The sequence below is a fragment of the Eutrigla gurnardus genome (assembly GCF_963514095.1).
Source record: "Eutrigla gurnardus genome assembly, chromosome: 14".
Taxonomy (NCBI): domain Eukaryota; kingdom Metazoa; phylum Chordata; class Actinopteri; order Perciformes; family Triglidae; genus Eutrigla; species Eutrigla gurnardus.
The window spans coordinates 26,038,843-26,055,088 of NC_139937.1; the positions used below are offsets into that span (position 1 = coordinate 26,038,843).

Below are 16,246 nucleotides of genomic sequence, written 5' to 3' on the forward strand. Positions count from 1 at the left end.
GGCGTGCACATTCAAGTTTGGCGTTTCTGTTGTTTCGCACATTTAAAAGCAAGAAAAAAAACGATGAATCTCAAATGAAACCAGAACATAAAGAAATGAGGCTTCCACCACTCTAACTAAACCCAGGCAGCCTGACAGGACCAACAGAGTGACTCCTGTGTGCAGGAGTGGCTTCACTGCTTCAGCCGTCCTCTTTTATAGCCGGAGAGTCAATCAGCACAGCTGAACCTGATCCATACATCAGAGGCTCTGGAGATAGACCTGACTCTGTGTGTTCTTCTGGGTTATTCATTTAAAGGTGCTTTATTTCAAATAAAATAAAAAAATCAAACAAGCTTTTTGTGGCTCGTGAATTTAGAGACCTTTTGAAAACAAACAGCTGAACATCATTAGTCTGTCTCACGTTAAGGACGTTCATTCAACCGATCATTTCATTTCCTATCTTTGCTTTTTAATAAAATAATGAATGACAGAGTAAATCCATTCCCTGTCTTTCTGTATTTATCTTCTCTTAATACTGTGTCATGTGTAGATACCACAAACTGTCTTTTCCTGCCATAATAAAAGCATTTCATTTAAATTACGTTTGATTTTCATCCTGTTTGGCAGAAGAAAGAAACTCACGTTTGCTTCTTGGTGCTTTGTCAGTATTTTTATTATAGCATAACCAGAAAAAATAAAACAAGACGACAGAATACAACTTAAAATATGAGATAAAATATTATTTAAAGCCTCGTTTCTTTCATGTCACAAATTTATGAATGTTACAAACTCACACTTTGCACCGCTTCAGTCACAATGAGAGAATGAAAGTCAGTTAAATCGTGAAGTCAGTGGACTGGACACACACACACACACACACACACACACACACACACACACACACACACACACACATTCATATTTCACACGTTTCATATTATTACTCAGCAGATTTCCCTTGTCCTGATGTCCGAGGAGAGGAAAAAAGTGGTTTGTGAATGCTCATATTATGTGAAATCCCTCTGCTCAGGTTAAGTGAGATAATCCTCCACTAATCCCATTATCCCTGCCTTTAATCTCTTAATCCTGTTTTTTCTAAACTCCAGATTAGATGGAGTTTGCTGACAGGTATGTCGGCCCTCTTTGTGGTTTGAAAGCAGATATCACCATCCTCCAAAAAGCCAGCTGTGTTGAGCAGGTTCAACCCTGGATGAAGTTGGATTTACCTGCTTAGCTGCTCTGATCCTCCAGCCGCCTCGTGTTGAAGTAATAATTAATACATTTTAGAAGTTCCCTTTGTCATTTTATTCTAAAAGATAAAAGTATATTCCAGAGAGAATCGGACATGAAGTACTTTAATCTCTCCTTGCTCTTAGAATTATTATATATTTAGAGTATGTGGACCGAACAAACGTTAAATAAGAGGTTTAAATCTGATCTATTGTAACTTTATTTTGTTGTTTATCATCCAGTGATGTTGTAAAAGAACATTTATGGGGGCATAAATTCAATAGTTCAAATAAGAAGGGACTTCTAGAATAGCTGCACAGTTTACAGGGCATCCTGTGTAAAATATAGCCTCCTCCTGCTCCTCCTCCTCCTCCTCCTCCTCCTCCTCCTCCTCCTCCTGCATCTAAACCCTTCATCACATTGTTTATATTCTCGGTTGTCTTCACCACAAGCAGCTAGTTGCTCTTCGTCTTCAGCTCTGCCAGCTTGCTGGTGACAAAGTTCCACTTGAAGGACGCCTCCTCACTCCCTCCGCCCAGCGAGACGTATTTGGAGAAGCTGTTCCGTCCTCCTCCTCCTCCTCCTCCACTCTCCTCCACCTGAGGGATCTGCCCATCCCCCCTCTCCTCCCCTCCGGCCTCCGTCACCCCCTCCTCACCCTGAGCTGCCGCCGCCTCCTCCTCGGCAGCAGCCGCGGCCTCCGCCTGCTTCTTGGCGGCCCAGTTGGTGGCGAAGCTATCCCAGAATGCCAAGCGCTTGGTGGGTCGAGGAGGCTCCTCCGGCTTTACTGCAAGTGGACTGAGGAATGATGATGAATTAGTGGGGTTACTTTTAGGTGACGGGTCGATTTGATTCTCTAAATTATAATAATCAAACCTTTCTTGAAGGCTCTTCTGCAGACAAACAACGAACTACATGAAAATAAAGTTTGACTGCAGTTTGACATTTAAGGGGATACACTCTCACTTTTCTGTGAGTTTGACGAAAAATATTATTATTTTCTTTCTTTTATCATTTTGCCTATTCAAATCTTTGTACAGATAAACAGACGAGCTACATTGTGTTATCCCTAAAGTCAGATTTCCACTCACTGGTCGGCGACCGGCGGGCTCTCCGTCTCCTCCAGAAGCTGGTGTTCATCGTCTTTGTTGAAGAGAGTCGATAGCCTGTTCCAGCTTTTAGTCCCGGCCCCCTGCATCTGGACACACACGGGGTCAAAGGTCAAAGTAGGTACACTGAGATGCTTCCAGTCGAACAATGGTCTTCTTCTTAATAGCAGAGTTTGTTACCTTCTTGGCCAGCTGGCTGACAGCGTTGGGTCCCTCATCCTCCTGTACTGGACTCATATCAGTCTCCACCTCCGGGACCTGCAACAGCAGCACAACAAAGACACAGCTGTGTCACATGTAGTCGCCATCTAGTGCAGAATGTGGGTACTACAACCCTGTTGGGAATGCAGAAACACTGTCTCAAATTTCCCCAGTGAGCACGAAGCAGCACTGACTCCTCAAATAGCAGCTCAGCGCATCCCGAATGGAAACTGTCTTTCCACAGAAGTTCCCCCCCCCACCATCCATCATCCCCACCTGACATGGGCCAGGTGGAATGCCACCTCATCCGTTTGTTCAGGATCCAGTTTCTGAGTCCTCCAGAGATCTGGGTCAACACCAAAACCACAATGAGACCACGAACACAGTGTTAGTAGGAGAAGTGTAGTAGTCTGGAGGAAAAGTACAAGTGCATCACTGAAAAATACTTAATTACAAGAAAATACCAAATTTGTATTAATTTATTGGATATTTCTCTTTTTTTTGCTTTTTTTGTGAAAATATTGCAAACTTTAACCTTACAAGGTTACAAAATGTTGATCTGAAATCTAACTATAATGAACAATAAGAAGTACAATATTTCACTCTGAATGGTATCATAAGAAGTAACAATACTACCTCCAAATTGTACTTTAGTATAAAAGAAATGTGATTCTAGTTACGTTCCAGCATCACCTTTAATGTTTCCTTGTACTTCATTACTTACATCATCATAAAACTGGATTTCCTCTGCATTTAGATTCAAAAACAACATCGGGGTTCTTCGGCTGATCAGTGTACAATATATAAGTACAACAAGTCTGATAAGTGTGGAAAAAGAGAAAATAATACATATTAAATACTAAGGTTTGGGGGGGAAGAAGATATTGCAGAAGATGAGTGGATATTAACCGTGGATGAATATGAAAATTGCACTTTAAAGTAAAAAGAGGAAGTCTCCTGCAGGCCCAACGTCTGCCTTCAGGTTCCTCTGCTACGGAAAACAAAGACAAGCTCAGCTGTGATGAATAAAGCATGATCAGCAAATAAACCCTGCTGACTTTCTGACCTCCATGTGGCTCTAAGGTATGACTGTGAATGTGAGAGGGTACCTCTTCGGGGGTCTCCTCCTCGTACTCCGGGTTGAGAGTCTTCAGCACTTTGCTCTTGTACACTTTCCACACTGGATTCATGCTTGCACCAGCAGAGACCTGCGAAGACCTGTTGATGCCTCTGTGCTCCAGCCTCCGCCAAGTCTCCACTTCCTGCTTCAGCTGGTCTCGGTCGGGGGCCGACGTGGACCTGCTCCCCAAAGGGGTCCGGTTCAGCACCGAGGCCCGCGCTGGTTCATGGCCTTCCTTCCTGCTCGGATTCGGTCTCGTCGGGCCAACGGGCTGCTTTCGTCTCCACAAAGTGTCAAGCTGGGAAGATGTGCTGTTCATGTACAAACGCACACACACACACACACACACACACACACACACACACACACACACACACACACACACACACACACACACTAGATTCAAGCGTCACGGTTCAGAATCCCTGCCTTGGTTACCTGGAAACAGGTGTGGATTTCCTCATGCATATTTCAGAGGGTCTCGTTCCCAGAGCCAGAGGTCCATTGTCAGCCAGTGTTGGTAGACTGGCTCCAGTAACAATGATGTACACACACACACACACACACACACACACACACACACACACACACACACACACACACACACACACACACGGATGGGGATGTATTCTCATACCTGAAGATAAAACTCCTCCTTCCAAATTAAAGCTGAGTCTGAATTCTTCTAACAGCAGACAGAAGATAACTATAATAGATGATGTCATTATCGTCTGACCTGTAATTCTGCTGTGAATGAACACATCGGGGTCACCATATAAACCCCCCACAGTCACTTCTTCCTTACCAGTCCTCGTCCTCCGCCCTCATTGGTCGCCGTCGCATACCAATCGAACACCAATCAGTTTCAGGTTTGTGTTGTATTGTTGTGGTTGCTTGGCAACCCGAGAGGGTCGTGTAGATAAAGAGAGATGTATAAAGTTTTGATGACTGATTGGGTTTCACCAGCCACCTGCAACAGTACGGCCCAGAACACAAACACACTGCTGATTGGCCTTAATTAACATAAAAAGAACAATCCACTCAACACGTCTCGTCCTTCATGTTGATTCTTCAGGGTTGGATCTAACTCGTCCTCCTGCTGGTTCTGATCCCCACACAGTCACCAAGCTATAAGGTGGGGCAGATCCATACCATGAAAATGAATTATGAATGCAGATGCACACAGACTGATGGATGTCCTCCGAAGAGCAGCTCGTGTTTCAGAGTGGAAAGGACGAGTTAACGCAGCGTTGATGTGGAGGCTTCGTTAGTGCCGACACGGAAACAAAGGTCTTTACATCACAAAGATAACAGTTAACACGGTCTCTCTGTGTTCAAACAGCATAATATCACCTCACCTTCACTGGAGGTCACTATGTGCTTAAATGTAAGCTTCTTTTTCAAATGCATGCCTATTGCCTTGCCTGTTAAATAATAATAATGAGTATTATTATTACTATAATAAATATGATTCATATTATTGGTATTAAGTAAAAGTAGTGGACTTTTTGTTGAACATCAGTCCTTTAATGAATGCTTTCATTGCTACCAAGTACATGACGATCAATATCTTGAATCTATGTGATCAGAAAAATGTTTCTGTCGTGCTATAATAACAGAACCGCTGTTACATAAACTTAGAAGTTACACTGTAGTTTTGAAAGAGTGGAACTTCTCCATTGGGACAAATATTCAGTTTAAATATACTTCATACACATGAATTAATGTGCTCATTTGAATGAAGAATGAAAACGCCATAAACTCTCTGCTAATAGTCCCTGATAGGATCTGGATGTGCTCAGATAAAAGGAAATAGAAACACACCTTATACACTGTTATACATGTCATAGCATCCGATGACCACAGGGGGGCTCAAGAGTCTTTATAATGTTGAACATCTGGTTGTGGATGTTGTGAGGAAGCAGTTAAACATCACTTTATTATCATGTAACAGAGATATGTGATAATTAAAAAACAATGAATGTCATAAAACAATATCAAGATGAGAGAAAGAAGGCAGCGGAATCATTTCATGGCAGTTTGAAAATATACTTCATTTGTAAACGCTGAAGTGTTTTTCTTGGTTTCTCTGTGTTTTAGCATCCAGTAAAAATGAAAAAGTGAAATAAAAGTCATGATTTTTATATTTTCCAGTCCAAACATCTCACCAAACTATTTATATTTAAATCAACGTGGCTCTCCATAAGAGGTGAGGAATGATGGTTTGGAATGCAGTTGAATTGAAAATGAATCATGAATGTGAACTGAAGTCCATCGGTCGGAGTCCATATATGCATCTATTGTGATACATCCTACTTTGGTGTTAACAGCCCTGCCTCCTTTCTTCGACCACCAGGGGGCGCCAGTGAAACAATCTGGAGCCTGCTGAGGGAACAGAATGTACAGAACACGGTGTGCTAAATGCTGTTTATGGTGTCTATATGGAAGCATGTTCACCTGGACAGCTGGTGAACCTCCTCCTCCGAGGATCTCTCAGCGACCTTTAGGAGGTCAGACCGTTTAATGTGAAAGCACATGAGCTCTGTGTGTGTTCCCATCGAGTTCCTGTGATCGGGATGATATCAGCAGGTTTTATCCACATGAAATGTTGAATCAGACTCAGAAACTTTGCTGTAAAGTTAATTCTCAGAGGGAACTCCTTAAGTTGTATTTTAGAACCTTTGAAAAAGCAGCAAGAATACAGTAAAAATATTGCTTTCATAATTACTGTTCACCTACAGTGAAAGCAGCATTTCAATGCAGTTGGTTGAGGAAGAGCTACCTTCTTTAAATTGTCTTCGGGTATATTTAATCTATAATTATGAACCTTTATTATCTCATTGTTGCTTTTAAATATTATTCTCCAAAGAAACCAATAACTGTGGATGTCAGATACATGAAGAGGAGTAAAAAAAGTACAATATTTGCCTTAGAAATGTAGTGAATTACAGTAATACATATACAATGGAGTTCAAAGTAGTCCATAAATGTACTTGTACATGCACCCGTGCGTCAGGGGAGGCGATCCGACTCCAGAACACGTCACGCTCATCGCTAATTTAGACTGGAGGACCTCCTCACATCTGTGCTCGTCCTTCTTCGACTCTGGTTTGCAGAATCTCGTCCCCCCGACTCCCCCGCTCACGTCCACGATGTCGTTTCCACCTATAGTGTGTGTGAGCCTTCATGAGGAATGCATGGGTATAAGCTCCGCCCAGATTAGACCTGAATGTAAAAGACACCATTCGAGCCGCGTGTAAACGGGCTGCTGAACTCTATTTATTCAGCTGAGTGTTCAGGAGTGAAATATTACAGCATCGCTCAAAGTTGAAATCATCTGAGATCCACTTTCACCTATAAGTGGCTCGGGTTGAGGGTCAGAGGTCAGAGGGTCAGGTTGGAGGACAGCTGATTGGCTTACTGTCCATGGACGACTTTGGATTCTCTCGTCTCAAGGTCAACAGGTCTTTTAGATATTTTGGTTAGACGCCTCGAATCGAGTCTGAGGTTCGGAGATTTGAGGGTTTTGTTAAATATATAATTAAAATATGAAAACAAGTTGCTAACAAGTGTCTAAATGAGCCTACTAAACGTCATCGTGCTGACTTGTCCACTGTTACGTCTTGTTGTCGCTCTGATGCGACCGTGGTGAATTCATTCAGAACGTCATCTTTCTCCTTCTGGCAACCTCAAGCTTCAAAACTCATCAAATGTTCCTGTCAAGTTGTACAGGAACGCTGCAATGACCCTCTGCTGTCTCGGTTCGGCCCGAGCAGGCGTTGTTGTTGTTGTTGTTGTTGTTGTTGTTGTACACAGTAGTTTACGGTCCGTTTTGAACAACGTGATTGGTTGCCTTTATTCGCATGCAAACGCACAGAAAAACATTGCAAAAGCTCAGAAAAATCAATATTGCTTTTTCACTGTATAATATTTGCCTTCTGTGTACTCGTGACAAAAACAAATATTTAAAAAAATTATGTTGAAATGCAAAACAATCCCACGGAACAAACAAACAAAACAAAAACGCTGCGGTGGAAGGTCTGAGAGGTCATCGAAGTCTAAGAATTTGAGAAGTTAATCAATGAGTGTTGGACCGAGCAAGGCTAGCTGCTTCCACCTGTTTCCAGTCTTTATGCTAAGCTACGCTAACTGGCTCATATTTAATGGACAGACATCAGAGTTCCTGTTTACAGTTTATCTATGAGCTCTTCAATCACAAATTAACTGTTCTGAAGACGTAAAACTGGAATATTTCAGGAGAAATATGAAACAAAAATTAGATAAACTAATACAATTTATGTATCAGAGCAATAATCTTCTTCTTTTGTGTTTTATTAACTGTGTTTTGATGTCTCAGGAATGTTTTCTTTCAGTCTTAATCAAGCATTTATCTGACAATATTCACAAATAAGTGGAATATTGGGCAATGCTGCAGATAAATATTCCCCTCTGTGGAATTAGGATCATAACCTTAATATTTATTTCCCCATAAACTACTTGTGATGGAAAATACATCCTAATTAAAGATAATTAATGCACACGTGACTTTTGAACACGTCCGTGTTCACACATGTGTTTGCAAACACTCGTCCACGTGACTGCGTGTTTATGTTTGTGGACACCAAATGCATGTTTGGGCCATGCGAGAGCACGTTGCATTAAAACCTAGCAGGCCGTCTATGTGCTCCTCATGTTTTATGACGCCCTGCAGTAAAAACAGGAGCCTCTGGTCTTCTTACACAAGAACCCTCAGTTATCAGTCACACCTTTCCTCTCCCACAGCCGGAGGCCCGACTACAAATCCTCTTAGTTTAAATACAGTCCTTTTATTTCAACTGTTTCTTACTTCAGCGTGGACAAGCAAAGATATACAAGCAAATCTACTAATATTAATATCATTTATACCCATAAATACAGCAGCAACTAACCCCACAATAAAAAGTAAATTTAAAATGAAATACATGATAATTAAATAAGTAAGTAAATAAGTAAATAAAACAAACAACGAAGTATAAATAAATAGAAATAAAAAAATTCAATTAAAGGGGGTCAGGAAAGGGGTCAGGGGGAGGGGCGGGGGGTCAGGGGGAGGGGCGGGAGGGGGGGCGGGAGGGAGTATGAAGCTTTATTCAGTCAGACGGGCTCAGGGCTGTTTGTTCAGTCCAGGAAAGGCTGCCATGAGCCTCAGTTACAGAGGAGAACATCTCATATGAATGTTCATCCAGGATGCCTGTTAGTGGATATAAGCAGCCCAGTAATGATGTAGGACGTTTGCTAATGTCTTAATCTTTTCTACGGTGACGAAGCCACGGCACTTTTTTGTCCCAAATGAATGTTGAAATCTGTTTTTCCAACTTCTTTGACGACAGATTTGGGGAGAAAAACAGGAATTGACTGAAAGTAGTATAACATTGCCAGTAAAATTGAAAGAGATGCCCAATGCTTGAGGTCATGTTATTCACGGTGCGGTTGTAAATTATTTTCAAGCAGATCTTTAAATAGCTGTGTCAAAAGGACGTGATCATATTAAAGGCAGCTGGAATCGATTCAAAGGGTTCTGCACACAGTTAGAGGTCGTCTGCATACAGGGACACTTTCTGTGGAAAGCTTTGTTATGTTCACAGAGGCAAAGTCAAGACCTCCGCGTTGACTTCTAAGACACACAAACAAAACCCTCAAGCCAACGTTTGAGTCCAATCAGCTTGTGCTCGTCGGCTAATTGAGCGTGCTTCTATGTGCACTCGTTTCTATCACACACTGTATATTGAGATTATAAACTCATGTTTACAACATAACGATTCAGAACCGGAGTGCTGCCTGGTTTGTACAGACTCATGAGGTACCCTGAGGACCCTTCAAATTCCTGTTCAGAACCGAGACGCAGACAAAGACACAAGGTTTAAATAAGAAGTAGAAAGCTGGGTTGGGCAGAGCAGCAGGAGGGAGGGTGAGGGCTTGGAGAAAAGGTTCATGACGACAGTCCTTCAGCACTGAAGTCTTCAACCTGAGGGCGGGCGGTGATGAGCCCTGATTTATAGCCCGGCTGATGAGGCTGATAGAAGGCAGGTGTGCTGGCTGATGAACAGCGATCCGAACCCTCTTCTGTCAAGTGTGTGCCGTTGTGTGCTGCTCAGCATCCTGAAACCCGTTCAAACCGGCTGTGGCGTGGTTACAAGCACGTCTTTGGCCGGAGGCAGCAAACACACAGGGACTAAAGTAATTAAAACATTTACACACGGCTCCATGAACACATAATATTACCCACGGTAATAAGTTACCACTGATCGACTAAAAAACGAAATAATGAGGCTTCAACGCTGTAATCCACAAACTCTCTAAATTAATCTTTCTAAATGAAACAAAACATTTTCGTCGATCATAAAGATTGATATGAAAGTCATTAGAAGTCAACAGGTAGAAGAGGACGTGCCTATAAGCGCTGTGTCGTGTCACAACTCATATAAGAGCCTGTTTACAGCTGGAAAGTAGGTCACATGGGCTGAAGGTATACCCTTGCAGGGATAGAAGTCAGTATGTAGCTGGGAAAGGTGAACTATCGCTCACGAGGCACTCCTTCACTCAGCGTGACATTTAGGTCAAAAGTCTGTTCAACTGATATGGAAAGAGACGAGAGACAAAACTGAGCAGACGTTTAAAAAAAGAGCTTTGAAGAGTGACAACATGAAAACATTACAAACATCTGAAGCTCTCCATCTGTGGAACACCTCGCATGTAGCTGGTTTCTGAACGCTCCACGACTCTACCCGGGCTCGATCAGTCCCAAACCACCGTCTATTCTCGGCTCTGGCTCCACAGCCGCTGGTATTCTTACCAACATTCCCCACCAGTATAGACAGGAAATCAGCAGCTCACTGTCTCATGCAGCAGCTCAGCAAAACCTAAAAACATTCTCAGGCTTTCATGCAGAAAGGGATATATGACTGCTGAAAACACTGAGGCCATGTTTAATCAAATATGGTGGGTGCGTTCTTCCACCACTGCATTGCTTGTTGCATAACTATTTTATTAATTTATTATTGGAAATCTTCAGCAATGATCAACAAAAGCTATTTGAGTCTAAATGGACAATAATTTACTAAATCAAATGAGAAGTAATTCCTTCATAGACTTCTATTCTTTTGGACTTTCCCAATCCAGAGGAGTCGCCCCCTGATGGCCAGCAGAGAGAATACAAGTTTGAGGCACTTCAGCCTTGGCCGATATATATATATAGCTTACGTTGTTGCATCACATTTCTTTCCGTGACACTGCCGGCACGAACTTGCATGAGTTGTAGTCACGACTTCCTCCAGTGTTTCAAGTAAGTCTGGCAATGTGGCAACGTCCTCCATGTGTTTCCTGGTGGCGTGATGAAAGATGGATCAGAATCACAATCAATATCAGACGACTTTATTAATCCCTCAGGAAATTAGAAAGAAAAAGAAAGAAACATAAGAAGACGACAATAAGTGACTCTAAATTGTTCACACATTAAACAGTTACGATGTTTAGTATTCAGTACTTGTTAAAGAATAATTGGATGGTTTTATCTGATACTGCTGCACATTTTCATGTTTGTTTGCTCTGAATGGACAAATGACCACAAACACAGTGAGGAAAAACCCATTTGAGGCCATAAAGAGGAACAAATATCCCTCAGAGACCAGAGATAAGCCGCTTTCCTGTAAATCCTAATGAAAAGGAAGCTACAGGGAGAAAAAAAGAGTGAGATTAGGAGACAGAACATGGCGTCCTACATCACTGACCGGGCAGTCTGAAGGGCTGGGATACAGAGGCACTAACGTTACCAGGGTAACGTACCGTAAATAAAGTAGCACGCTGCATCTTCCTTCTTTGTTTCAAACACAAATCTTAAATATCACTGAAAAACAGATTTTTATGAAAAGGGCTTTTATAAAAGTCAGGTTGGAGCTTGTGAGGTGGCAGCAGATAAAAGCAGATGCTGTTGATCGTGTCTGTGATGTCACTGTGTTTTCTGCACTCGGCACGTTGGACGCCAGTCACAACAGCAGCCCGAGCAGACTCCGCCCCCGCCGCCGACCTCCAGCCAGACACGTGCACACGGCCGTCTCCTCAGACAAGCATCCTAAAACGTGACTTTTCTCTTTTTACACCTATTTCTTTTGTCTTGTGACCACCAGTGTAAGTTCATGAATACCACCAGGAGAGGCAACCTGAAAATGAGCAGTTATCCCCATAAATAAGTATCTTTAAATCTCCCTTAATGACATTCCTGGGAGAAACTCATACACTTCTGTTTTGAAGAAAGATGGTTCTGAAATTTAACAAAAAGGGGCCTCAAAAGGGCCACAAGACTTCTTAACCTGATTAAACCTGGTTTTATATATTTATATGTCAAGACAAAAGCTCATAAAAAACACAGAGCAAATATGATTTTTAATATATTTATTCAACAAAAAGCAGCATCAACAAACGTTTCATCCCCAAATGAAACGGGGGGAAACATAAAGAACTGTTTGACAGCTTTTTATGCTTCTAATGGAGTTTACAATATTCCAATATAATCATAAGAACAAGTCGTATCTAAAGCCGAGACAAACACAAGCAACACTCATTATTTGTCATGATTGCTCATGCGGGTGATTGTGAAAATCAAAGGTGACGTCTGATAACGAGCCTCTTGTTCACACCTGCAGCTCCAAACATTCCTCCATAATGCTTTGGTTTTCACAATAAAGGCGTTCGGAAGCGTCCCAGCTACAGAACTTCACTGGAGTTTCCTCTTGAGGCCAACTCTCTCTCTCCGTTTGTGAACATTGGTTGGATTTGAAAACTAAATTAAACAAAGAGGGGAATCCATCCCAAACACTGCTCCTCCTCGGCCACATTCCCCACCAATGACCGGATCCCCCATCCCTTTGTCTCTGCGCTCAGAACCAGGCCATGTTGGTGACGCGTCACCGGCCAGCCAATGGGCGCCCTTCGTTAAGGGTCGTGTCCCGAGCCTCGCATCACCGAGACGGCAAAGTGAGATTTTTGCCCAGTGATGTGCAATGGGGGAGGGGCGGGGCTTGTGGGGTGGGCAGAGGGGGCACGTGGCGCCCAACGAGGTCTCAGCTGTCACACGGCATCACATCAGACCGCGAGCAGGCATGCGCACGGTCTAAAGTCCACGCCCTGCCAGAGGAAGGCAGGAACCCATCTGCCTCTGCAGGGCAACGTGGGAATCAGGTGATTTACTTTCTGAGGAAATATGAAGTCATGAAGAATGTTTTTAATAATCAGCCCTTATTGTGGAGGGACCAATGGCACCAGGATGCTTAAAGGTCTAGTATGTGGAGTGTTTTTAACACACCTTCCATCTGAAATAGTTCAATATTCACTGAAATTCAAAGTCTACTTGGAACTGAAAGCCCTGAGGAACACCTTCTCATTCCTTACATGCTTTTATTGCACCGACTTCCTGCTCCGACATCCTTACACAGCCACGATTTTTGCAAATTCACTATAAATCTGGGCTTGCACTGGCAGACAGTTAGACTTAGAGCCACCGTGTGCAGCAGGCCGACCACTTCCTGCTTCGTGCATGACGACAGAGTCCGATACAGGAAACGCCGTCGCTCTGCAGACGCCGAGGAGCAGCGTTTTATTTTTGTTTTTTAAAGTTCATATTTCACTAAAATACTTGCTGTAGATCTGATTCAAAATGTTCACAGCTTTATTAAATCATTACAAAATAAAGTACTACATTCATCCATGAATAAAAACAAGACAGACTCATCAGTTTTCTTCAGTAAAAGTCTGCACACCCACCGCGATGTTCAGGAAAGTTTGCATTAACATGTTGAGATATTGCAGGAAGGGTTGTTAACCGGGTGCTTATTAAAGGTCGTCACACATCTTATTAAACGGGACTTCATCGAGTTATGCTAAAACAGTGAAATCACAGAAAAAACGTCCCTTCGTAGAGTTAATGTAGCATTTTAAAACTAGCTTCTGCACTGAATTTCTGACACCTGACGGATACATTTCACAAGTTCTATATCGACAGCTTGTGAACCGTTCACGAGGCTCTGCAGGTCCTCGTGAAGGAAAAACAGAAAACTACCTGGGCTAATGTTTCCCGTTCACCCCGTTCTGGGCCGACCATCACTTCGTTACAAAGTACATCTCAAATACAATCAGCGTTTCCCTCAACAAGACGTTACCGTTCCATTATTTAAGCCCGTTTGACGAGCTTCGAGCAGAATTCACAGTTATTAAAGACTTTCCCCTTTTTTCGCTCACAGCAGTATTGAGAGCGTCTTGCAAGCATGTACCTATGTAACGACTAATGGTCCGACCCAGCTGGTTCCGATCACCCAAACCAGTCCCTAAAACCAGTCCACGACCGAGTGAGCCGCCCCCCCCCCCCCCCACAAACCCGGGAAACTGAAAGCACAGAAAACACGCAGCAGCAGCGTCCGAGTGTCTGCCGTGGTGAAGGATCCCAGAAATTCAGTACGACTGAGGTCAGGAAAGTTCGTCCATGATGACACTGCTGTGTCTCTGCGTCTGCCCCTCCCCCACCCCGCCCTCGCCTCCTTCTCATTGGCTCATCTCCACGATCCCCGCGGTCCGTCTTCAGGGCGCAGGCCTCTGGGCCTGGACCTTGTCCGTCATCTGTTTGGCGCTGTAGTAGGACAGACTCAGGCCCATGATGGCCAGCATCATGGCGATCTGGTTCACGGTGCGGTCCTGTGGCTGCGTCTGCACCTCGCCGGCGACCTGCCTCTGCACACAAAACAAACAAAAAGGTCAGAGGTCAGCCAACACTGGAAACAATGTCAACAAAAGGTACTGAAGCCTTATTGGCCAAACCTGTAGAAAAGCAAACAGTCACTAAATATGTTTGTCCTCTTAAAAACTAAACATCTGCAGCTCCACATGACCGACCCGTTGGCAAGAAGAGTTATTAAACATTCAGGAGGAGGCGGAGCCACTCCAGCCAAAAGAAAGAACAGGGAACACAATGTTCTGCACACAAAATAGAGTATAAGGACCAAAAACCCTGCAAAACCCTGCACCCAGATCAGCTGGCTGGTAGTGGAAGACGCCAACAGCTCCTTCTGGCTCCTGTTGCTGAGCAGTGAAGATAGCAATGTCAGCATTTTAAAAGCTCACAGACAACTGTCCACTCAGAAAACCCCTCCCCCATTTAAAGAAAGTATACATGCACATACCAACCCTCCCTTCAGGCTCAGGCAGCTTTCTAGACCATTTCAAAGTGTACTCTTATTTATATCTCATCTTTCTACCGTCTTTTAACCTCATCTTACCAACTCCACCATCGTTTCTCCTGCTCTCTATACATCTATACTGTATATGTATATACAGTATGTATGTATGTATATATATATATATATATATATATATATATATATAGACCTGTATGTGCCTTGTTTTGCTGTCAAAAGCACTTTGTAAACTGCCGTTTTAAAAAGGTGCTCTATAAATAAAGTTATTATCATAATACTTTGTTCATAAGAACTTGTTCAGGTGAGACGAACGATAACACATGGGTACTGGATGTTGAACTGTCGGCCCAATAGTTACCTTCCCTTTTATACCAAATTTAAAACCAACCTTAAACGCGTGCGTTAACGTAAAGGACGACTTTAGAAACAGTCATTTGTAGTAGAATCCCCACAACAGCTCGTCGGTGCGAACAAAAGAAAACTGTACCGCCAGTTCTTATATAAGAGCCACTCGCTTCTGTCCGGTCTGTTGAGCTTCTGAGTCGATGTAAAACCGGTCTTTGTCTACACATTAGTGTAAATAAGCGAACAAAGACTTCACACAGTGGTCGAGACATATGAAGGGTCAGCGGCGGCGATGATTGGATTACAGTGACAGCCTGAGGTACAAAGAGGAACTTAAGAGGAAATGATATCACGATGATTAGTGTCACCCCTAATTATATAATTATAATGGCGATTAAAAGGGGATTGTGGGTCGCAGAGCAGCGGTGGGCCCTCGCCTGATCAGGGTTCAGATTAGAGCCATTGTTAATGCCTGTATATACCGACTATGGTTGGAAATAATGTGCCAGAATTAAGTTCCTCATCAAGAAACAGTTGAATGAATGTATGAAGCAGCACATACCTGGAGGAGGCGGAAGTATCCGGGGGTCAGCCTGCCCAGTCTGATGATCATGATGTAGTGTGAGGTGGACTCAAAACAGAGGGAAGAGCTGGGCGGGGGGGGCTCTCAAGACCTGCAGAAAGAAGAAAATGGCGAACTCGCTTAGTAACTACGCAGCAACCGGACAGAAAAACACCAAGCAAGGATGAAATCCACCAAGAAGAGACTTCCAGTCGAGTCTCAAACATATGAAAATTATAAAAGTAAATCTAGCATTCCAGGAGTTGAAGATGAAATCTAATTTCCTCTGAACTTTTAGAGTTCAGCTGCCAAAAGAGGAAGTGAACAAATAAAACCCTCTGATCCGAGCGTGAGGGAGGAACATCTCCGCCTGCAGCCACGGCACGAAGCCTCCATGTCAGATCCGATATACGAACGCACAAATAAAATGATGTCTGACATGACCGCTCCGACAGGACTCCCTCCATCATTAAGTCAA

The 16,246-nt window shown here is 43.2% G+C and overlaps 1 protein-coding gene across 2 annotated transcripts; it reads right to left on the minus strand.

The window, feature by feature from the left end:
* Positions 1-642: 642 nt before the first annotated feature.
* LOC311024256 (uncharacterized protein C1orf232) lies at positions 643-3,991 on the minus strand. 2 transcript variants are annotated; one of them, XR_014598287.1, is made up of 5 exons: positions 3,632-3,991; positions 2,502-2,579; positions 2,304-2,410; positions 873-2,010; positions 643-838 (listed from the first exon to the last, which is right to left on the minus strand). XR_014598287.1 is itself a non-coding variant. In XM_084026579.1 (4 exons), the coding sequence occupies exons 1-4, from the start codon at positions 3,959-3,961 to the stop codon at positions 1,668-1,670; spliced, it is 858 nt and encodes a 285-aa protein (XP_083882705.1). In that variant the 5' UTR covers positions 3,962-3,991; the 3' UTR covers positions 643-1,667. The 2 variants fall into 2 exon arrangements, 1 of the variants encoding a protein (XP_083882705.1); XM_084026579.1 differs by having other exon boundaries at positions 643-2,010.
* Between the last annotated feature and the right edge of the window lie 12,255 nt (positions 3,992-16,246).

Bases quoted from the DNA above. Each gene is read 5' to 3' on its own strand.
- LOC311024256 (XM_084026579.1), bottom strand. From the start codon at position 3,961: ATGAACAGCACATCTTCCCAGCTTGACACTTTGTGGAGACGAAAGCAG. The intron at 2,580-3,631 runs GTACCCTCTCAC...CTGCTGTTGCAG, and splicing joins AGGAGGAGACCCCCGAAGAG to GTCCCGGAGGTGGAGACTGA. The intron at 2,011-2,303 runs GTGAGTGGAAAT...ATCATTCCTCAG, and splicing joins AGCCCGCCGGTCGCCGACCA to TCCACTTGCAGTAAAGCCGG.